Source organism: Balaenoptera musculus, chromosome 20, assembly GCF_009873245.2.
Source record: "Balaenoptera musculus isolate JJ_BM4_2016_0621 chromosome 20, mBalMus1.pri.v3, whole genome shotgun sequence".
Classification (NCBI taxonomy): domain Eukaryota; kingdom Metazoa; phylum Chordata; class Mammalia; order Artiodactyla; family Balaenopteridae; genus Balaenoptera; species Balaenoptera musculus.
The window spans coordinates 35962135-35987849 of record NC_045804.1 but is presented as its reverse complement, the minus strand read 5'-3'; the positions used below and the strand labels follow the sequence as shown (position 1 = coordinate 35987849).

The following is a 25715-nucleotide window of genomic DNA, read 5'->3' as shown; positions in this document are numbered from 1 at the left end:
ACCAAGAATAATCATAAAGATATAAAATATCTGAACAGACCTATAACAAGTAATGACATTAAAGCAGTAATCAAAAACCTCCCAAACAAAGAAAAGCTCAGGACCAGATAATTTCATTGGTGAGACTGAAATTCTACTAAGCATTTAAGGAAGAATTGACACCAGTTCTTCTCAAATGCTTCTGAAATACTGAAGAGGAGGGAACACTTCCAAACTCGTTTTAAGAGGTCAGCGTTATTCTCATAACAAAGCCATGTAGGGACTTTAAAAAGAGAAAATTACAGGCCAATATCCTGATAAACATAGTGGCAAAAATCCTCAGTAACAACAACAACAACAAAACTGAATTCAACAGCACAGTAAAAGGATCATACACCACGATCAAGTGGGATTTATCCCTGAAATACACATTGGTTCAACATACATAAATCAATAAATGTGATACACCACTATAACAAAATGAAGGATAAAAATCATATTATCTCAATAGATGCAGAAAAAGCACTTGACAAAATTCAACATCCTTTCGTGATAAAAATTCTCAAAAATTAGGCATAGAGGAAACATACCTCCATATACTAAAGGCCATATAGACAAGCCCACAGAAACATCACACTTAATAGTGAAGAGCTAAAAGCTTTTCCTCTAAGGTCAAGAATGAGACAGAGATGCCCACTCTTACCACTTCTATTCAACAAGGTATTAAAAGTCTTAGCCAGAGCAATTAGGCAAGAAAAAGTAATAAAAGGCATCCAAAACAGAGAAGAAGAACTAAAATTGTTTGTTTGCAGATACATGATCTTATATGTAGAAAAGCCTAAAGAGCCACCAAAAAACTCTTAGAACTAATAAATGAATTCAGTAACGTTGCAGGATACAAAAATCAGTTGTGTTCCTACACACTAACAACAAACTATCCAAGAAATTAGGAAAACAATCCCATTTACGATAGCATCAAAAAGAATAAAATACTTTAGAATAAATTTAACTAAGGAGGTGAAAAATCTTTACACTAAAAACTAAAAAACACTGATGAAAGAAATTGAAGAAACACAAATAAAACAGGAAAGATCCTGTTTATGGATTGGAATAATTAGTATTGTTAAAATGCCCTTATTACCCAAAGTGATCTACAGATCCAGTAAAACCTCTATCAAAATCCAAGTGACATTTTTTACAGAAATAGAAAAAAGAATTCTAAAATTTGTATGGAACCACAAAAGATCCTGAATAGCCAGAGCAATGTTAAGAAGGAAGAACAAAGCTGGAGGCAACACATTTCCTGATTTCAAACTATATTATAAAACTTTAGTAATCAAAACAGTACGGTACTGGCATAAAATCAGACACTCAGGCCAATGGAACAGAAGAGAGAATTCAGAAATAAACCCATGCATATATGGTTAACTTACCTTCGACAAGGGCACCAAGAACAGACAATGGGGAAAGATAGTCTCTTTAGGAATGGTGGTGGGAAAACTGGATATCTGCATGCCAAAGAATGAAACTGGATTCTTATCTTATACCATATATAAAAATCAACTCTAAATGAATTAAAGATTTAAATGTATGCTCTGAGACCATAACACTCCTAGAAGAAAACAGGAAAAAGTTCCTTGGTCTCAGCAATGATTTTTTTGGATATGACACCAAAAGCACAGGCAACAAAAGCAAAAATAAACAAGTGGGATTACATTAAACTAAAACACTTCTGCACAGAAAAAGAAACAATCAACAAAATGAAAAGACAACCTATGGAACAGGAGAACCATAACGTGATAAGAGGTTTAGATCCAAACTATATAAGGAACTCATGCAAAACCAACACCCCACCCCACAAAAAAAAAAAAAGGAAAAAATAAAAGAAAACCTGATTAAAAAATGAGCAGAAGTCCTGAATAGACATTTTTTCAAAGAAGACATACAAATGGCCAATGGGTATATGAAAAGGTGTTTAACATCACTAATCATCAGGGAAATGCAAATTAAAACAACAATGAGATATCACCTAATACTTGTTAGGATGGCTATTATCAAAAAGACAAGAGATGACAAGTGTCCGCAAGGGTATGGAGTAAAAGGAACACTTATACACTGTTGGTGGGAACGTAAATTGGTATAGCCATTATGGAAAATGGTATGGACGTTCCCCAAAGAATTAAAAATAGAACTACCATATAATCCAGCAATCCCACTGCTGGGTATATATCTAAAAGAAATAAAATCACTGTCTTGAAGAGATGTGTGTAGTTTTATGTTCATTGCAACATTCTTCACATTGGCAATATATGAAAACAACCTGTATTACTGATGAATGAATGAATGGGTAAAGAAAATGTAAAATATATATACACATACACACACACACACGCATGCGTATATATAATGGAATATCATTCAGGCATAAAAAGGAAATCCTGCCATTTGCAACCACATGGATGAATCTGGAGTATATTATACTAAGTGAAATAAGCCAGACAGAGAAACACAGCCATGACCTCACTTATACGTGGCATTTAAAACTGTTAAACACATTGAACCCAAGAGTACAACGGTGGTTGGCAGTAGGTGAGGGGTGGAGGAAATGGGGAGATACTGGTTAAAGAGTATAAATTATCAGTGACTTTTGGTTATAAGATGAGTAAGTTCTGGGATTTGAATGTATAGCATGGTGACTATACTCAACAGTAATGTATTGTATACTTGAAATATGCTAAGACCTTAAGTGTTCTCATCATACGCTGAAAAAACGGTAACTATGTGAGGTGATGGTTGTGTTAATTAACCTGATTACAGTAATTTTACAATATATATTAAGTCACCACATTTTACACCTTAAATATATGGAATTTTTATTTGTCAATTATATCTCAAAGAAATTGGGAGGGGAAAAAAAAAGAGGTCCATACAGTGTTGTGGCAAACTTTCTGCTGGCCTTGATCCTGGTTTTGGAAAGATGGACCTCTTATTTCCGTAGTAAAAACCTTTCATGGCCTCAAAATACCATAAATAACATTGAAAGCCAAATGAAAACCTGGAGAAAAAGTTCTGTTAACTAATATACAATGAACTCATACACAATCAATGACAAAATGTAACTACTAAAAGAAAATAATCTGTGAGAAAGCAAGTCATCAAAGATGAATGATAAATGGCTGGTAACCCACATGAAAAGATGCTCAACTTTACTAGTAAACCAAGAAATGCGAATTTAACATTTCCATTGTTTTTGTCTGTAGAATACTGACAAATATTTACCAAATGTATCTATATTTTCCAATAAGTACAGATAGATAATATGTACGAGAATATTCATTGCATCTTTGTATTGAAGAAAATTAAGAAACAACCTAAATGTACATCAAGTGGATCAATGAAATATACTACAATTATTCTGAGATAAATATTGGGCTATTATATAGAAAGAAATAGATCTATATGTTTTGACATAGAAATTTAGCCAAGATATATATTTTAAATAAAAAATCAAGTAAAACACAAACACACAATACAAATGGCCAGGTGTCATGTTAGGAATAAGGACCACAATATAGAGCAATACCAATTTTAAACTAGCCCCCCAAAAGACTTAAACCAAACTCTAACAAGAACCACAGGGGAAACAGAATTTAAAGACTGTACTTTGAGCTTTTCCCAGATCTCCCCTAATATATTGTCAAATCGTGTCCATATAAGTTCAAGATGATTACCTACTAATTGAACTGCCTACAAAAACAAAAGTATATTTTTGTTTCTATACAATAGAAATTGTATTGTATAATTTCTATACAATAGAAATTACTAGAAAGACGATCCATAATCAAGGAAAAACAGGCAGTCAATAGAAACCAATCTAGAAAGGGCTCAGCTATTGGAATTAGCAGACAAAGACTTTAAAGTAGCTGTTATAAATATATTTAAATAACTTAAAAACATATGGTTTAACGACTGAACTTTGGAGAATCTCAGCAGAGAAATGGAAATACAAAAAAGACCCAAATAGAAATTCTACAACTGAAAAACGCAATAACTTAAAAAAAATTCATTGGATGGGTTTAACAGCATATTGGAGAAAGCAGAAGAATTAGTCAGTAAATCTTAAGACAGATCAATAGAAATAATGAAACACATCAACTGGAGCAAAATAACTTCATACACACCAAAGACACTGGTTGGTGTAAAAGAATCAAAGCATAAAAAAGCAGTCAGAGGGACTTCCCTGGTGGCACAGTGGTTAAGAATCCACCTGCCAATGCAGGGGACACATGTTCAAGCCCTGGTCCGGGAAGATCCCACATGCCTCAGAGTGACTAAGCCCATGCGCCACAACTACTGAGCCTGTGCCCTAGAGCCCATGAGCCACAACTACTGAAGCCCGCGTGCTTAGAGCCCGTGCTCTGCAACAAGAGAAGCCACTGCAATGAGTAGCCCCCGCTCGCCGCAACTAGAGAAAGCCCATGCACAGCAATGAAGACCCAACACAGCCAAAAATTAAATAAATAAATAAATAAATAGCAGTCAGTGATGATCTAGACAAATTTAAAAATCAGAGTTGAAACAGTGCTAATGCATTTGATACAATATTTATTGACTCAAATGCTCCACTGTTAAAGGACATCAAGAATTTCTCACTTTTCCGAGTGACCGAATCTACGTTCATTTTCTATCTAGGTAATAACACACAGAGACTGTGTTAAATTAAACTTCTGCTTCTTTTCTGGAACAGAAATCATAATAAATTCTGCTATCTAGTCCTTGAGTTTGATATTATAATCATATCCCTTTCAAAAAGACTCATAATTAATTACAGGGCATAAAACTACATTCCTATTAAAAGAAATGTCACACCAAAGGGTACCACATACCCAGCCTTCATCTGGTCTTCATAAAAATCTTTAAAATTACATCATCTCAAAAGTGAACTACTTTTATACAAGGTCAGAATGTATGGTATACACAAATCAGATTGACCTATTCAAATATATAAGTTAATGAGCTTTTTCCGGTAAAAAGCTCTCCTGTAAAAAATGAGTTTGTTTTTTTTTTACTGAAGTATAGTTAATTTACAATGTTGTGTTAGAAAATGCAAGTTTTGAGTGAAAGAAAATTATGTATTATGATTTCACATTTTTCATACACTAACTGAATGAAAAAAGGGAGTTATGTTTTAAGCTGCTCTCAAGAATGCTACAGAGTCAATTATGCCTCAATAAAGCTTAAAAAAAAGAAACTAAATAAAAAAGAATGCTATAGAAACATTAAAAATATGCATTTAAAGTATAAAAATTGATATAATGAAAAGAAGAAATTTTTGGTAACTTAAAAAAAATACTAATTCCATTCAATATTTATAGTTTTGGCTGTGTGTAAGGTATCTGTGATACGCACTAGGAATACAAAGACAAGTTGAAAATATTTTCTGCCCAGCAAGAGATTACAAGAACAGAAACGAATGAGTACAAATGTCCATCAAGTAAATATAAGTGTTAAAATATTAACTTTGATTACAGTGTATAAAAGTAAGAGGAGTTGAGAAATGAAGACATGCTATGAATTTGATACAAGAGTAATGAGGGCCTTACCTGGAAAGCCAAAGGGAATGGAAAAGAGACCCAGTTCATAACACATTGTGGAGTTACAAAACTTAAGTGACAAAGTAGATCTGGGTTTATTAAAAGGGGAAAAGTCAAAAATGACTCCAAAGTTTCCAGCTACTGAGAGAAGGAATCCAGTAACCCACCAAGAGAAGACAAAAAGAAAAGTATGTTTAAGGAAGAAGATAAACTTGGCTCAAGCCATGTTAAAGAAATAATTTCTAAACCAAGAATAGAAATTGATAATGAGTTAGCTAATCAGAAAGTCAAAATTGTAAAAGTGGGGAACCAAAGATCTTAATAATAAATGATAACAATATCTGTCTAGCTGCTATAACATTCCATGCACAGTGCAGTGCTTAATAGGTGTTATTATCTCATTTAATCCTCATAACAATCTTAAAAAGTAGGTACTGTTGCCTCATTTTACAGATCAGAAAAATAAGTTTAAAAAAATTAAGTAACATGTGGAAGGTGACCCAGTATGTAAGTAGTAAAGCTGGGATTTGAATCTAGTCTGTCTGTCTCCAGAGCTTGCTCTCTTAAGAGTAAAAACCCCAGAGTCAGGACACCCTACAGCTTCTCTGAGTGAGATCTTAGGTAAGTCAATTCTATTGTGGCTTTCTCCTATTTAAAAATGGAATGAGTATTAAAATCTAATTAAAATAAAAAATGGTTCTCAAATTTAATGACAACAATTTAGTCACATAACAAACTGCTAGCATTGTAAATTCACAAATTGACTATAATTCCTAGCAACTAGTTAATCCAATGTGAAACAGTAGGAATTGTTCTTTTCAGTCAGTCAGCTTTTAAAGATCCCCTATGTGGTATTCCTGGGCAAGTATTTATTAAATAGTATATTTTTGTAGTATAAGCCTAATCAAAGGTATAAAGTTATTTTCTTGAAAAAATTTCAGACTTTCAAGATAAATTAACAATTTACAGTTTTAAGAAGTTGTAAAACTACTTAAGAGAAAACAAAATCTCTTCAAAACACTCTGTAATACTATTAACCTTCTGACATATATATATATAAGTACACTTCTGACAAGTAGCTTTTAAATTGGTATATAAGACATTTTATTTTATATCCCCTCAAAAGAACCTGTAAAATTTCTAAATTAAAACTTTATAACTTGAATATAAAGTAAACTTTCCTTTAAGCGTCATAGAATATGCTTTTTAAAGTAGTATAGTGAATAATATGGCACCATAGGAAATATTAGGTAATATTAAAAAAATAATTTCTGACAATTCAGCAATAAAGTATATTAAAATATTTAGAGATTAGAAAAATACTTAAAAATTCTATCCAACTATACATTTCCTACCTATTTCTCAAAATGTAACTAAGCATTTCTCTATATTAACATTATTTCCCCTCCCCCAAATTTGCATTTATCCTTTGTCAGACATAATAGCTTAAGGATTTTCAAAATTTACTGTACCATGTTGAAACAAATACTTTATGATGATCACTCTGCCTATGACAACAGTTGCTTTAGGAAATATTAGTTATAAATGAAATATTTAGAGGTAATATAGCAAATATTAGATTAAATAAACAAAATTCTCTCTCCTTGGTCTTTTATTTTTCATTAAAATGAATTAACTTTTATGTATGACTACATTATTTCAACTTCTTGCAAATTTTCAAATAATTTTTACAATCCAAATGGCCTTTAAAATACTGCCAATATTTTACCTAGGGAAATTATTTGAGGTAAAAAGTAAAGAAAAAAAAAAACTTTTGAAAGTAAATATATATAAAGGCTAACTTTGAAATATATTTTATTATATAAAGAAGCAGATTTTTAAAAATAAATTTAAAAATTGTCTTTGGGTGAACACATTTAATTAGGGAAAGCAAAACTAAGGGTTTGGAAAAGGTAGAAAGACAGTACACCTCTTTTTAATGACATCAGAATCTATTTCATTGTACACTTAGGAATTATCAGGTACGAAAATCAATGCCCAATTTAAAATGACATAAAGCATATGTGAAAAAGCCAGTTTCTCCTGCCAGCAAATAGCCTAAATGTTAAGTAAACCAAAGGCTAGAAGGGATTAGTTGAAATGTCAAAAGACAACATTTTACTTTTACCTGCTCATCCTTATAAACAGACTCTCATCTCTCAGGCATGCTTTCCAAACAAATAGTTTCAATGAGCAGCAGCAAAAGGCCCATGGCAAGCTCTGCCATCTTGTAACTGTCAAAGAGATTAGTCTTTGATCTATCTATTTGGGAGGTCATGTCCACATTCACATTAGCTATACAGTCTAATAGCATTATACCTGTTGACCAATGCTTCTTTAATGCCTAATGAGACAGACATTTTATGTTATAGAAGTTAACTGTGAATGTTTTTTCTAAGTTTTGACAGAAAGTAAACACCATAAAGTAAGCTCAAGTGTGGTTTGGAAAGATGATCTTTTAAACCAGTTAATATTACTTTTCAAATACATTTTACAAGGCTTTCCCAAAATAGAAAGCTATATTTAATTGTACACTCTGGAAGGAGTTTAAACCACTTGCTCCCCATCCCCAATAAATTAGTGTATGTGTAATTTTGGAGGAGTATGTGAACAGCAGGGAGAAGGCAAACTATTTTATCAGAGGTTGCAAAGTGAAGGCCCATGCCAACTCTCAACTAGCTCACTCATTTAAATAATCTATTTAACTCCTGTAGCAGCTTGTGTTTGTAACCCATTGGTTCAGATGCTACACTGATTCACAAAACTTTTTTTCATAACTGGAGTCCAACATTCACACAAAATGAAAAACACCCTTAATATGGTAGTTTCTAGACAGCTGAAAATATCTCTGCATCACAGGCTAACCTGATATAAGTAGAGATGAGATCCTGAATAGCAAAGATAGATAATCAAGACTGAAGTGGGACTTAGGGAATTATGTTAAAATACCCATATAGCATTCAAGCAGAAGTTATATGGGTTTGGATTCTGATTTTAACATTACAAAATGCTTGAGATCAAATAGTAAGTTCCTTAAGTCCTTCAATGACTCAGTTTTATTGGAGACTGTATAAGTAGTATACTAATGATAGCAGTAGTATATATAAAATAACCAAAACGATCATACTGTATATGTCAACAAAAAATTTAAGTCACAATTTTGAATATTATTTTTTCCACTTAGTCAAACCCAACAGTGCTGGCTTTAAATAGGTCTGTACAAGAGTAGCCTTTTTACAAGTTTCATAAGCAGCTTCTGAAGAAATAAGTGGTGTGATAAATATGAGCTGGAACTATAAATGCATCTCTTTACTACTGCCTCATATGAAAGACGGTGGAATTTGTCCCAATTCGTATACATATGTATTATGATTTCAGTAATAAATGCTTTCCTAAAAGCAATCAATATAGGCAGAATATACTTTTATTTTCTTGTATGTAAGCTTTATGACAAAAGTTCAAGCCTGGAAATAAGACTAAGAACAAATGATCAGCTAAACTTACTAATTAAAAATATTAAGAAAACTTAGCCTCAGAAAAATAAACACATTTGTCTAGCAAACACTCAAGAAGAACAGTTTTATCTTTAGCCAAGGTACAGAACCTAAAATGTAAACATTTATAGCAAACCAAATCTGGAAGACAGAGACTGTGCATTAGACTTTTATTGCTCCATATCATCACAGTGTAAACACTTTTATCAGGGTATCACAATATAAATTCCAATGGTTAGAGTTCTAAACTCAGCATAAGAGCTTGTATATGAAATAAGTTAGCTAGATAAAAGGAATATAGCTGGTTTTATTTCATCTGGCATATTTTCAAAATTTCTGAAACACCAAGTTAACCAAATATAGTATATATATTGTTTTAAATGGGGAAAAATGGGTTTCTGCCAAGAGTTAAGAAGCCAGGCTCCCTTTTAGACTTAAATACACACACACACACACACACACACTCGAAATGGTTTTCAATTGTTACTTACTCTCCTTGTTACACTACACTAGGAGGTGACCACAGTAATCTACCAAGAAATAAGAATCAAGACATAGTAACAGACATAGTAACTAACATAACTTATCTCACATAGGCTTGAAGGTTGCTTTGAATAAGACACTTTTTGCAGAGAAACCTGTTATACTTTGTGTCATAAATTGTCAGTGTTGAAATAAACAGCCTAAAAATTGCAAATATAAAAAAAAGAACAAAATATATTCCCCTCAAATCAAGCATCTCTTGCTCTCAACATATTCAACCTCAAGTGGTTATAATAATTTAGCTACTAGCCCAGAATAGTTTATTGGTAACACAGTAACATTCAAGCAATTCTGAATAAAGGCTTTAGATAATAATAATGCAAAAACATCTGTCAGTATGGAGCATTAGATCTTAGTGTTTTTTTTTTAAATTATGAAAATAATTTGTCAAGATAAGAGCCCAGGAAAAAAGCAGAAATTAATATTTTTCTATTAAAAGAAAAGAAAGACAGTTAATACTTTAAGACATGCAAGAAACAACAATATATGCTTATTCTGTCAATATATGCTTATTCTGTAAAGGGTTAACTTTAAAATTTTTTTAAAGAAAAATAGGCTTTGTTGCAATTTAGTTAGGTTATCCATAATAAAATATTATACAGATAAACCTGAAAATGCTTAAATTATCATCTCTAGAAAATACTATATATATGTATATATATATATATATTTTTTTTTTTTTGAGGAAAGGAGATATAATGGAAAAAGCACACGGCTTAGAGTCAAAGCTTTGACATTTATTAGTTGTTTGACCTTGGGTAAGTCACAGTACCCCATTTAGCTTTCTTTCTCAGTTTCCTCCTCTGTAAATGGAAGCAAATAATTCCTGCCCACATTACCTCATACAGCTGGTTCAAGAAAGAAATGACAATGGACACAAAACTGTAAAGCATCATATGTTAGAGGTAAGCAGGCTGGAGAGTCATTACTTATCCTGCATTTCTAAAAACCAATATAGGTTTGGGTGGCATGCTGTTGTAATATATTGTTGCATGTAAATGAAAAAAGTCATAGGACTGACAGACAACGTAGGCCAACTACCTTAGAGTTCTAACACTTAGATCAACTCTCTCTGAAGGCGCTTAACCTATACTACTAAACATAAGGACACATTATTTTAGGTGACTTAAAAGTTTCTTCAGCTTACGGAGTGGCTACTTTTTCATCATATATCAATGAAAATATGTACATTGGCAGGACTCATAGAGAACAGTATTTAGTTTTGAAACATACCTTTTTCTAAATGACTTCTGCAATTGATCTTAAATTTTCTGAGAAATTATAACTAACATTAGCACTCTTTAATATTCTTCAAAATATTTTTTGACCACTTTGCAACCTATGAGCTGTACTTGAAGAGAACTATATAAAACATGTTAGTGGTGTAATCTACAGAATGAGTACATGATTGTCCTCTATTAGTCTAAATATTATTCCTTACATATATCTTACAATCTAGAGCTTCCCTTGTTAAAGTCACATACAAGAGCCAAATACTATGAATAAAACCCTTCTAGCAATAATAACTAACAAAATGAAATATTGTCTTACATAAGAAAGCAACGTGAGACTGTATATGGAACCCTAGGCTCTTGAAGGAATGTGCCAATATTTAGAGGTTTTGTTAAGGGGAATGAGTAGTGCTGCATTCAGCAAGTGATAAAGATCTGCACCTGCTCCAATACAACCCTGGAAGATAAGGAGGTCTCTCATGGAAGAGGCTTGTGGATGCGAGAAGATGTAAAACTAAGCACTGAGGCCCTGGGAGGACTCCACAAAAGTTTAGTGGCAATGGCAGGCATAGAAAGTAGAAGCTAATCCCAGTGAGAGGAGGCTCAGACTCAGAGTTCACATGATTAAATACCATTAAAAATGAACATGAGCCAAGAGAAAATGTGCACGTAAAAGATTACGTGAGTACTGGAAAACACTGAAAACATACTTAAACATACTTAAAACTCTGTTTATTACCTCCACAGCCCAACAAATGAATTCTGATAATTTTGCCATCTAGATTTTTATATTATTATATCCAAACATCTTTCAAACATAAGTAAATGTTTGATTTTTAAAAAGCATTTGTTACTTTCTACCTTTGCAATATTATTGTTAGGAATGTTTGATTCAGAGCTTCTCAAAAGTGAATGTGTGAGCGTGGGAATAAAGCATGTGGGATCATAGCACTTCAAAGTCTCATACTTTATCTTAGAAAGTAATGAAGACTTCTGGTTTCAGGAAGGCAAAAAAATTTTTTTTGTTCTTTCCTTGCCTCTTAAAAACCGACCCCAAATTAAAAGATAAATAAGAAAGAGAAATAGTCTCTATCTTCAATTAAACTAAGACATCTGTAACCTTAAACCCAAATATATGACTGTGAAAAGCAGACTAAATGACTAAGCAGAGAGGAGAAAGTTCAGACCGAAGTACCCACAGAGCTACTGATGGGAAATAAGCCAGTTAGGCCAGCAGGAGTCCAGAAAGGCTGAGGAAATTGATGCATAGGGAAACTGCTGGAGGATATGTACCACAAGATGAAATAAGAAACAAGAAACAGGAACAAGGTCTGAGATCCAGGAAACTTGGGACCCAACACAGAAGACAAGCAAATCAAATGCCTAGGATGACAGCAAAGGGAAATCTCAGGATATTGGCAGTTAAGTGAGTTTAAAGAGCAACTTAAGTCTTGATTGAATCAGGAGATCAGAAGGCTCCAAAAGGGGTGTCTTCAGGGGGAGAAAAAGAACTGACCTATTATCTGACAGGTCTCACAGGAAAACTGTATTGAGAGGTGTTGCAGATTTATTAAAGATTTCTTTAAAGATATATATATTTAAAATATTTATTTATTTGGTTGTGCTGGGTCTTAGTTGTGGCAGGTGGGCTCCTTAGTTGTGGCTCACCAGCTCCTTAGTTGTGGCAATGTGAACTCTTAGTTGTGGCACACATGTGGGATCTAGTTCCCTGACCAGGGATCGAACCCGGGGCCCCCTGCATTGGGAGCACAGAGTCTTAACCATTGTGCCACCAGAGAAGTCCCTAAAGATATTTTTAAAAGAAAAAATAAAAAAGTTAAAGGAAGGAAGGAAATCATTTGACTACAGTGAACAATATTTTCATAGTCATGATAATGTGAATATTGACTATGGATTTAATAAAAAATTGTGATTTAACGATATTGGGAGGATGTAAGAAGGGCAAGGCGGAGTAAGTGAGCTAAAATCCTATCTCATGTAGGAAGTAAATAGTTAATGTCTAAAATTGATTATATGGATGTAAATACCAGATGAAATAGATAAAAGAAGTGAAAGTCACTGCTTCTCAGAAGCAGGGGCTGGGAAAGGGGTAGAAGCCAAGAGATTGTTAATATAAGAAACCATCTAATGTTTTTAGTATAAATCAGGCTCTTAGTAAAAGTTTTATTGGATTTTTTTCAACTTGATAAAAAATAACTAAAAAATAAATGTAGATTGTTCATTTTAATTCATGACATACACTTGTATGTTTCACTATATAAAACAATGGTGTTCAACTGAGAGTGATTTTGCCTACCAGAAGATATTGGCACTATCTGAAGACATTTTTGGTTGTCACAACTGGTGAGGGAGGAACACTTGCTACTGGCATCTACAGGTAAGTCCAGAGATGCAGCTAAACATCCTACAATGCACAGGACATCACTCACAACAAAAAATTATCCTGCCCAAAATGTCACTACTGCCAAGCTAGAGAAACCCTGCTATTAAGTAATTTTAAAGAACAAATCTGGTCATTTTGATGTGATAGGAATTACACTATGACTTATTACGTAGCTTACTATATTCCTTGGCACACCGGGATTATCTGTTCCAAAGGTAGAAAGCATAAATTGAACTCATTCCCAAGGTATCAAACCTTAATCTCAGTGAAAAACAGGGAAGACTGATGCTGTAAACACTGAACACTGATGTCTACTACAGTTTATATTATCTTTGACCTTAAGGCTTTATAATCAGGAAAAAACAAGTGACACACTCACCTGAAGCCCATCTATATATCTGCACCCTGTAGGCTTTAAGAGAATCTAAGTAAATTGATTAAAATCTACTACAACTAAAATTCTGCCCTGATGAAAAAAAATTAAAATTATTTTCAGAGACGTTAAAAAACAATTCCACTGTTTCCCTTGAGGTAGTGCTACTGATTAGGCTCTGTGCCAACAGAATAAGTTAAGTGTCAATCAACCTTACAAGTCCCCAGGGTGATAAATTCACTTTTAAAACCTTCAACCTACTATGAGAGCAAAAGTAAAATATAAAGGTTAAAAATTTCTTGTTCTCACCAAAAAAAGAGATAAACACAGGAAAATAACTTCAGAATTTTTCAAAAAACAAACAAAAGTTTTATTTGCTTTATTAATTATCCAAAGGTTTAACTTGTAGCTATATTCAGGTGTGGCTTTTTTCCTAAGGAAATACAATGATATGAGTACTGGAAAGAAAAGGCTATCAATCAGACTTGATGAAAATTTTGTGATTTTAAATGTTTCCTCCCCCAAACCCAGAAGATTCCTTTAAGAAATATGGGGAAATTTTTTTTAAATTTAAAAATACCTCAGCAATTCATCCATTTATTTTGTATCTTTATATTTGTTTGTTTGTTTTGGAGGAGGGATGGGAACAAAGAGTTTGGTTATCTCATTTTTCTCTGTCCAAGGCAAATTATAAGTTGTCAGTGTAGATGGAATACTTAGATTTAAACTAGATTTTAATTTTTGAATTTGAAGATATACTTAGAACCTGCTTTAATAATACTTCTGGCCAAACTATCTTAAAAAAAAAAGCTGGAAAAAAAAGTTTTCTGAGGAGGAAAAAAAGGTTTAAATAATGAGGATAAACTTATTCCAGACATTCAGAGGTGATGAGGTTTTTCTTCCATATCTGTGATTTGGCCTGAATGTTTCTAACAATTCCAACAGCAAGTTGCTGGACTCCTAAATGTTAGAGTTTAGTATTACAGCCCTTTAAGTTTATATACACAGCCATTTCCCTTGGGTAGCCACATATTATTATCAGGGCTAAATCCAGGTGGGTTTCTGTATCAGATGCTACACTATAACCGGAACCCCACTACATTCTGACCTCAGGCTCTATTGCTGGATCTGGTTTCCCATAGCTTAGAATAAAGTATCAAATCCTTAAAATGGCACACAGGGCCCTAAATGATTTGGCTCCTTAATAAGTCTCCCAGCCTCTATTCACATGCCATTCTCCCCAACTCACTCTCTTCCTCAGCTTCTTTCAATTCCTGGGAATAGCTATCGTCTTTCACACCTTACGGCCTTAGCATATGCTGTTCTATCTGCTGAGAATACTCTTATCCATTCTGCTCACCCACATAACTCCTAGCCTTCTTTCCTGTGTCAGCTGAAATATCACTTCCTCAGGAAGTCTTTGTTTACCCCTAAAGACTAGGTCAGGATCCTGTTATACATTCGCATAGTTCCTGTGACTTTTTTCTTACAGTCTTCATCACAACTGCAATTAATTGCTTCTTTATTACTTTAATTTCAACATTCCTCACAAGAGTGTAAGCTCCATGTGACAAGGGGCTATAATCTGTGAATGTATCACCGTGTCACCAGTCTATAAAGTACTTGGTACTCTAGCCAGATATTCAAAAAATGGTTGTTTCACTATTCTGAATAGTCTTAATAACTTGAATAGTTTTATAATCTGGCCTTTGATGAGGCCATTCCACTTGATCAAATGTTTGTATGTTTGAATCTCAACATAGACAAGATTCAAATCTCATTTCTCTGAGATTTGAATTTCCACCTATTTTAGGCAAATCACTCAAAATAAAAGGATATCTGGATGGGAGGTGAAAGGTGTTGCTCAACTTCACTTTCCCTAAGCATTGGAACACCCAGACCCTATCCAACCAAAACATCCTGTTACACGTTCAAGTACTTTACTAAATTATAGACATCATTAGAAGTAGCATCTTGTTTATTTCTGCACTTAACTGTATTTAGTACAAATCAGGCTCTTAGTGAAAGTTTGTTACTGAATGAATAAATGAATGCTAAAACACTCAAGATCATTAACACAATGATAAAAGAGATTCAAAAGGAAAATATGAATCTACTCAAAATTATTAGGAAAGGTTTTTGTTTCTGAAATCAAGTTTGTCTTGATATGCTATAATCCCTTGCATTCCCGCCTTCATTCATCTACTCAGGAATAGTCATACTGCTGCCAAAACAAGAATAATGAAGGAACAACATCAGTCTACTTAAAAAGAAATGTCAGATTCAAGAATTCTAATACTGCCATCATCTAATAATACTTTGACACTTGAAAGCACTGGTTTAATGTGCACTCAATTTTATTAATGCTGTTATCCTCTGGGGCAAGCAAGGGATAACAGCCCTTTTCTGAGGTTTATAAAACGCCAAGAATGCATGGTAGCTTATAAATTTATGTGTGTTTGTTATAAAGTCAATAACTAACTTAACAAAATTAAAATAGATGCCAGTATCTTTCAATCATTAATGTAATTTTTCAAAATTGATTAAAAAATAATACACTTAAATAGTCCAGTATCTTCAGAGCTAAAAGAAGTTTCCCAAATGAAAAAAGGAATTCATAATGATTATCATATGCCAATACTGAGATAACTAATCAGATCACTATTGGAATTTTAAATAGTTTCCAAATGAAATCTATCTTGGTGACTCAACATACTATATTACTAAAGCAAAATAATACACAAACATAAAATTTACTATTTTAGTTATTTTAGTAATTGTAAGAGCTCTTCTGGTATAGAATATTACCATCAAATTTTATTAAACCTGTTATAGAAATCAAAGATACCAACTGGAACATTTTTAAAGCATAAAAATTTTTAGGCACATGCCATGGTTTTATGCATTTTTCTTCAGAGGAAAAGGCACAATACCCATGAAGGGAGAATATTTTTATATACTACTAAACTGTGCTAAGGAATACAAATAAAATGGAATTTTAAACTCTAAATATCATACCTTACAACATCTCACAAATTATGCCCATGCCACCAACTTGAGATGTGGATGCCTGAATTATAAAGTTGAAGGCTGTTATAAGTTTTTATATCATACTAATTGGCCAAAGGATTTGTTTTAGACATCCACTAGAAGGGCAGAGTTGTTATACTGTGACTTAATTGCATTAAAAGAAAACAACTTTTCTTTTAGTTATATTTTTCCACCAACATCTAATCATATAAAGGCCTTGGTTCACTCTCCTGCCCCTCAAATACTTTGCTTTAGTGCACAGAAAGTTTTCTTTTTAGCTATTACACGATTAAGTATGTCCTTATAGAATGATCAGAAGCATCTGGGAAAGGTGGAACTGAAAAAAATCCTCACCAGGAAAGTCAGCTTAATGCTTGTCCTTCAGAGTGGCCCATTATCAACATTTCACAGTGGGTTTCTTTATTTTCAGGTCCCTGAGGTATGTGCAATAAATTATGACTTGAACTAAACAAGTCACACTTGGCTCCAAAATGAAATTTTCCTACCTCTACTTTCTAGTCCCCAAGGTGGGAAGAGGAAATCCTGGTCACAGCCAAACAAGTCATATTTTTGGCTCTAACATACATTTTCCTGCTTCTCTAAAAGCCTAACTCTGCAGTTGAGACTACAAGAGTCTTAAGTTAGTATTTTAAACTGTATTTTAATTTTTACTTCCATAATCTGTCTCAAATTTAAGAAAAAAATTTAGTATCATAAAATTAAGGTCATTGCCCTCTTTGTCCCACTCAAATCACTTTTCTAACTCGGACACTGACCTTAACTCCTTAAAACAGGAATTCAAATAAAACAATAGAGAAAACAAGACAGAAATAGATTGTTTTGTTTTCATAAGATAGAATATTTCTGGTTCTCATTTATAAATAATTTCCACTTATTTTGCATGACAGACTGAGTACTAATGTAAAAGAAAACTGTAAAGTCCTAATTTATGGTCCAGTAATTTGAAGTATTGTTTTAGGTTTGGAAGAACCACTTATGGAAATCATTTAGTTCATCAATTCATTTTATAGAAAACCAGAATATGGCAGACACACCCTGAGGTGACTCCCAGAGAGTCATGTCTTGTATAATCCTCTCACCCTGAGTGTGAGCAGAACCTGTGACTTGCTTCTAGCCAACAGAATATGGCAAGGGTGATGGGGTAGTCACTCCCTTGATTAGATCATGTTATAAGGCAAAGGTGTGAGGAAGTTACTCCTGTTATTATGTTGTTGTATGAACCCATCTTAGGAGACTGGAGCTAGACAGTATCTTGTTGGCCTTGAATAAATAACCTGCCATGCTGTGAGAGGGCCTGTGAGAAGGCCACATAACAAGGAACTCTGAGTAGCCTGCAGGAGATGAGAGCAGCTCCTGGCTAGATCAGTCCTACAACTATAAGGAACTGAACTCTGCCAACATCCTAAATGAACTCGGAAGAAGACCCCAAGAGCCAGATGAGAAAGCAGCCCAGCCAACAACATTGACTGCAGTTTTGTGGAAACGTGAGCAAAGGACCCAGCTAAGCCACACCCAGGCTCCTGACCCATGGAAACTGTAATATAAGAAATGTGTGCTGTTTTAAGCCACTATGTTTGTGGTAATTTGTAACACAACAATAGAACACTAATATAAAGAGTGACAGCCAGTATAATTAACATACTCTCTCCATTATTATGTCCCACTATGTATTAGGGTGTAAAATGCTATTGGAATTGAGTATTCCCTTCATAACTCCTTTAATGATTTATGATTGTAATAACATACTGTACTGCCTTATTATAAGTCATATTAATGTTTACTACTGTCCTAGTCATTATCATCAAATAATGATTACTATCATTATGATGCCTTAATTAAAGAGTCTAGGAATGGAGGGTTGTTGTTTTTTAATAACAAGGTCAAGTAAAACAAACAACAAAACCAAATACTATTTTGATAACTTATATTAAATATATTGAACTTTCAGTTTTATTTTAATTAATTTTACTTTAATATTTAGTATATATTTAATACTTAGTTATATTTAAATATATAAGTATACATATTTAAGATTTTAAATATAAATATATTAAATAATAAACATATTTAATCATTAATTAAATCAATTTATTGAACACTCACTATATTCCAAGGCAATATTTAATTGTAGAGACAAAGATACTTAAGAAATTGTCCTAATCCTTTAGGTAATCTAACAGATTATAAAACATATTTATAAACACTAAAATATAACATAATGAAGGCAGTGTAAGTATGTGCTTTAGGAAGTAATAAAAAACACTGGTAAAAATAACTATGTAGGTAAATATAAAAGCCAATATTATCATACTTTTGGTTTGTAACTGTTTTTTTTTCATGTGATTTAAAAGGCAAAAGCATAAAACGATAATTGTAAATTATGTTAATGGCACACAATGTATAAAGATGTAATCTATGACAATAACAATATAAAAAGGGAGAGACAGAGATTAACCCCAAGGTAATACTAATTCCCAAGGTAACACTAAGAAAATAACTGAAAAATATACACAAAAGGAAAGAAGGGAATCAATATAGTACATAGCACATAGCAAAAAACAGCTAAACACAAAAAAGGCAATAATGAATGAACTGAGGAACAAAAAGCACATAAGACATGCAGAAAACAAATAGTTAAATGGTAAAACAAGCCCTTTCTTATCAGTAATTACTTTAAACATAAATGGATTAAACTCTCCAACAGAAAGGCAGATATTGGCAGAATGAATTAAAAAACATGATCCAGGACTTCCCTGGTGGCGTGGTAGTTACGAACCCGCCTGCCAATGCAGGGGACATGGGTTCGAGCCCTGGTCTGGGAAGATCCCACATGCCATGGAGCAACTAAGCCCATGTGCCACACCTACTGAGCCTGAGCTCTAGAGCCCATGAGCCACAACTACTGAGCCTGCGCGCCACAGCTACTGAAGCCCACACACCTAGAGACCGTGCTCCGCAGCAAGAGAAGCCACCACAATGAGATGCCCGTGCACCACAACGAAGAATAGCCCCTGCTCGATTCAACTAGAGAAAGCCCACGAGCAGCATCGAAGACCCAACGCAGCCAAAAATAAATAAATTAAAAAAAAAAAACATGATCCAACTATATGATGTCACAAGAGACTCATTTTAGATATAAGGAAGTTAGACTCATTTTACAACATATACAAAACTTTACTCAAAATGGATCAAATATTTAAATTTAAGAGCAAAAACTATGACACTCTTTGACAAAAAACATTGGGGCAAATCTGCATGACCATGGATTTGGCAATGTTTTCCTAAATATAACACCAAAAACACAGGCAACAACAACAAAAAATGAAGTGGGCTTTATTAAAATTTCAAACTTTGTATTTCTTTTATATCTTATAGAAGTGTACTATTATTTTCAATAACTTATTTGATCATTTATAAATTTTAAGAAATCCATAATGGTGCTCTGAGTTATTTCAGATACTCAGATATTTCAGATCCTATTATATTCTGGTCATTTCCAGAAGATAAAAGTCCTTAATTATTATAAAAATTGCATATCTATACTCTTAAAGCTCATAAACATCAGTCTTTTGAATGAATGCTTTATAAATATCCTTTAGTTATTAAAAAAAAAGGCCAGGACTCCTTTTTGGAGTCCTTATTCTAAGCCCTTTGCCATGTGTGGTGGAAAATACCCCCTCCCCCCAGCCCCGCCACTGCTGTTGACTTTGGGCTTGGGCATGTGACATGCTTTGGGCAATATGTTAGTAGATGTGACATAAGCAGGTATTTGAAAAGTGCTTACACAGTCAAGCCTGCTCTCTTGTACCTCTGCCATTGCAATAACATGTTTTGGCTGGTCTGTTGGTCCACAAAGGATGAGATCCATCAGCAGAGCTGATCCAGTTGAGTGCAACCTATGTTGGTCAAACCATAGCAGGGTGACTGAGCCCAGGTGAAATCATCTGTTGCCCACCCCACCCTCATAGATGCTGACCCATAGTAAATGACTGGTATTTTAAGCCACTGAGTTTTAGAATTGTTTGTTAGACAGGAAGAAGTGATCCAGACATATGCAACAAGAAATACACTTCCAAGTCTTTCCAATAATGACTTTTCCTCTTTATCTGTCTGTCCCTTGATCCTGCAGCTCAGACTACTCTTGGGTCCACCCTACTTGTCCCTTTCAGGAACCACTAGGGAAACTCCTTTACAATCACCCTCCTCTCCTCCCCTGTGCAGACCTCATTGAAGCTTCTGTTATTTTGCTGTTTTATACAACTAGAGCCATTGGAATTCAAATAAGCACAACTATGACAAGTAGGACCATTACTGAGGAATGTCAGAGCAGGTCACTGGTATCTTTTTTTTTAAAAGACTGAGATGTTGCCTGGGAAGAACTTATCCTGAGGAAAGAAAGCATTAAGAAATCCAAGATTGGTGCAATAACAACACCCAGAATCACAGTTGTTGGGAATGACAGTAGAGAAGTAGAAGGTAAGTGTAATTTTTTTTTTCCACAAGTAACACTTTATTTAATTTTAAGGATTTTTCAAAGAATAACATAATAAACACCTGTGTTCTCCCCATATTTTCTTTAAGCTTGTTTTTTAGTAAAACAGCTATTATAGGAAAAGCTGAAGTCCCTTTTGGTAACTACCCCCAATATCATTCCTTTCTCTTCTCATACATAATCACTATTATGAGTTTGATGTGAATTCTTTCAGGGCTTGTTACTTTGTGAGTGTAATATTTAGTACAACCTAGTTATGAGCCATAAAGCTCCTTTTCCAGCTCTGAAGGACTCATACATAGGTCCAAGAATGAAAGAAGATACAAGCAAAAGTTGAAAGAGCTAGTTTTAGGGGGAAAAATTTATATTTAAGACGTGGGAAGAATGCGGGGTAGAAAGTGTGGGAAAGAGATTCTCTCCACTTAAAGCAGCGTTAGTACAGTAATATAGGGCCAAGGTAAAATGATAAGACATCAAAAAAAGACAGTACCACTGCCGACAGCAGGGCAATCTGCAGAACTCAGCTTCAGTGGAATGAGCACTAATGCTATTGATGGTGAACACAACAGTTTTCTTGAGTCGATGTCTACTGTTTCATCAGTAGTAGTAGTCAGAGGCAGCATCAGCCACTTTAGAATAGGAGCCCTGGGAATGGTCATCAGCACTCTCAGTGGTAGCACTGGTGGCTGGAGAAAGGCAGTAGAAGCCACCAAAGTTACTGTAGGCTGAAAGGATTAAATACCTCCTGAGGACTTTCAGAAATTTTGACAAGGTCCAGAGGTTAGGGAAGAGTAGAAGCTAACTAGAGAAATATTATTACTGTTAATACTATATAATTCACAGTGTCTAGTAAAATATTATCAATAAAGAACATAACTGCCTAGGGAAAGAATTCTTGTTTTAGTATGAGATCCTAACAGGTTGTATCCTGGGAGGGATATGGATTATACTCAACGGAGTCAGCTCAGTGGCCAGAAAACCTCAAGTCTTGGTCTCAGGTTGCTAGGAACTTCAAATTCCTGCAGGAAGTGAAAGAAAATCCTCCCCGATAAAGATAACATCACCTTAGGCTTCAAATTATTACTCCAAATAATTTTTCAAGTATGTTTAGCAAACAATTAGCGATAATGAAGCAAAACTCCTGTTTCTGACCAAGGTAGAATACCTGGTTTAGGAATATCCCTCCCACTGTAAGTAACTGTAAAACTGGACAAAACAGATAAAGCAACTGCTTTTAGGGAGTAGACACCAGGCAGCCTAAAACTGTAATCTCATAAGATCCATTAGGTGAACTCTATGACTCTCAGCTCTCTTCCTAGGTATAATTTTCCGACAGTAGCACAGAGCACTGAAGTACAAGCAGAGTATGGTGTTTCTGCCGAGCTGAAGTGGAAAATATCAGAACTTGAAACAGCGAAAATCACTAAAATCTGCAGGGCAAGGCATGGCATTGGAGAGAAGGGAGATAGATAGAGAAAGGGCCCTAGAATTCCCCGGGGGCTCCCTGTCAGTCTGTGGCTAAGAGTTTGATAAAACACAAATTGCTGGGCTCTACCTCCAAAGCTTCTGATTCAGTAGGTCTGGATGGAGCCTGGAAATATATATTTCTATTAAGTTCCCAGATAACAGTGATGCTCCCGACCCAGGACCACACTTTGAAAATCACTCTTATTAAGCAGAAGACAGGGTAAGTTAAAAATAAAATAAACCCGTATCTCCTAAACCTTTCTCACTCATTCAGAGTCACCAGAGCATTAAAATAAAATGTCTGGGGCTTCCCTGGTGGCTCAGTGGTTGAGAATCCACCTGCCAGTGCAGGGGACATGGGTTTGAGCCCTGGTCCGGGAAGATCCCACATGCCGCGGAGCAACTAAGCCCGTGTGCCACAACTACTGAGCCTGTACTCTAGAGCCTGTGCGCTTAGAGCCCGTGCTCTGCAACAAGAGAGGCCACTGCAATGAGAAGCCCGTGCATCGCAATGAAGAGTAGCCCCCGCTCGCCACAACTAGAGAAAAGACTGCAGCAACCAAGACCCAATGCAGCCAAAAATAGATAAATTAATTAAAAAATAAAATAAAATAAAATGTCTGAGGATACAAGAAAAATGTCTAATTAACCTTCCACAAAATCAACAACTTCTGTGAGAAATAAAACTTCTTAAGGCTTTGCTGGCCTACCTGTAGATCTTTCACATTTGGAAAAGGAATTCCTATTGTTATGACAGCACGGGCGTTGTCATCTGAGAAATCCAGACCCTCACTCACTTTACCACGACAAACTGCCACCAGAAGGGCACCATCTTAAGCAACAGAAAATCAACATTTTATAAGCACACTCAAAATTCCCAGAAATTCTTATTCTTGTCATTTTGAAAAGATCTGATTATTAAGTAATTATAATACCAAATTTTAAAGAATCAAAATTAAAAACTATTATAAAGTTTTTAAAATTCAGTGTCTTCAAATAAATAAAAGAAACAAAATTACATTAGGTGCAACATGGTGGAACCAATTTATAAACTGTGTATCTCTCAGTTAAACTATACAGAAAAACCATGTCAGAGTAGTAACTTGCATGTAAACTGAGCAACTGTGAACCAACTGTTCTAACTTTAAAATACTGAAAGTGAAATCACTACCTTTACCTCCAGAATGTAAAGTTATCAGAATGATTTAAATAACTCTAATATATACTATATATCATATTGAATCAATATTATATTGAAAAGTATTTAAAACACACATACACAGAATACTCTGTGTATAATCTTACCATACAAGGATATTGACAATTATGTTATAATATCTTTATGATGTTGCACTGTTCATAAATTACTATTAACCCTTCTTGTCAAACTTTTTATGGGCATTCTCTAACTTTGAAATTTAGCCTTCAGTTATGTTTTGAAAACTCAAGTTTACCTTATGTAATAAAATATAAGCACAAAGTATATTTTTTACATAAAAATGTAGGGCTCATTTGGCTAGTAAGGAAGATATTAATGCATACTCTACCTACCTTCTTTAACAAAACATTTTAGTTAGCGTAAGGAAGTCTATGGGATAATACCTGAACGCATGCCGTTTCATAAAACTGAACTGGCATCTTCAAGTGAAAATATTCATAGGAGAACAACTCCAAATAAAAGAATTTCTTTAACCTATTTTCTTTTCACTCAGGATTATAAAATATAATTTTTCTCAAGTGCAATTCATTTAAAAAAGATAACACAAATAAAATTCTAACAGCACCAACTTTTCACTTTATGGGAAAAATTTTTTTTTCACTGACCATCGAATAATTTCCAATTACCTTTTTCTCCTTTGTACTTGATCGCATCATAGTACACCTGCAGTAATTCATCAAAATCAGTTTTTTCTCCTCTCTGTGGTTCTACAATGACTGTCTTCACCAACTCCAGATTATGCCATACACCAGTGGAGAGCCAACGTTCTTTTAACTTTTCTAATAACTGGAAAGGGGAAAGAAAAAAAATGTTTTTTGTGTGTGTGTCCAACTGAACTTACATTTATTTGTTGAAAGACAATGTGACTACAATGGCAGGAGTATTAACCTTTCTGTGTTTGACTCCATAAAATGAGGAAAACAATTATATGTCATAGAGTTGTTACTGGGTAAATTCATTAACCGATACAGAAAGCTTTGAATGATGTCTGGCACACAGTAAGAGCTCCATAGATGTTAGCTGTTGTGGCTGCTGTTACCACTACTATTACTACTAACATTACTGCTGCTACTGCTGCTACTTCTATCATTGCTATCTTAGGGATTTCAAAAGCAGGAAAAAATTACTTCTGTCAAAATTCATAAATTTTAAGTTATCTCTAAATCTAAGGTGAAGTTCTTAATATCTTTAACTAAAGATACTTTAAATGAAGATTCTTTAAGATCATTTTACCTAGTCCATAGGCAGCTATGCTGTTTGAAAATTTGATCATCATTAATAAACTGAATTGAGTAAACATATAAACAGAGACTCAGGTAGCCAACAAGTAGAAAATATAAAGGCACAAATGGAACATTTACAAAAATAAACGTGCTAGATTACAAAAGGACTTTCAACAAATTTCAAAGAATCCTTACCAGATTAACCACATATTCTAACAATGCAATTTTAGATTAAAAGTCAATAATATAAAGTTAGTGGGAAAAAAACAAACATACAAGCCAAACACTAAAGATTGTATTCTTAAAGAGCATATGTGTTATATGTCAATTATATCTCAATAAAGCTGGAAGAAAAAGAAAATAAATAACAACAAAAAAGAACATATGGTTTACAATTTATTTTATTTTTTTGGCTGCACCACACAGCATGCAGGATCTTAGTTCCTCAACAAGGGATCGAACCCGTGCCCCCTGCAGTGGAAGCACAAAGTCCTAACCACTGGACCGCCGGGGAATTCCCAAGAACATATGGTTTAGAGAGGAAAACACAATAGAATTCATGACATCTTTAGATATGAATGATAAAAAAAGCACCCATAATTCAAAACATGTGGGATGCAGTAAAGGCAATACTTAGAAATATG

General features: G+C 34.1%; 1 protein-coding gene across 6 annotated transcripts in view; it reads right to left on the bottom strand.

Moving 5' to 3' along the window:
• BRIP1 (BRCA1 interacting protein C-terminal helicase 1) overlaps positions 1-25715 on the bottom strand; it is a 194420-nt gene that overhangs the window by 28781 nt on the left and 139924 nt on the right. For 5 of the 6 annotated variants that reach the window (XR_005018013.1, XM_036838330.1, XM_036838329.1 and 2 more), the window contains 3 exons: positions 24475-24634; positions 23340-23461; positions 1413-1487 (listed from right to left, as the gene is read on the bottom strand). Coding sequence is in view for 5 of the 6 variants with exons in the window: in XM_036838330.1 (XP_036694225.1) it covers positions 1413-1487; positions 23340-23461; positions 24475-24634 (357 nt within the window). In the remaining variant the exon portion in view is untranslated. The remainder of the gene's footprint in view (positions 1-1412; positions 1488-23339; positions 23462-24474; positions 24635-25715) is intronic. The other variant, XM_036838332.1, reaches the window with a different exon arrangement.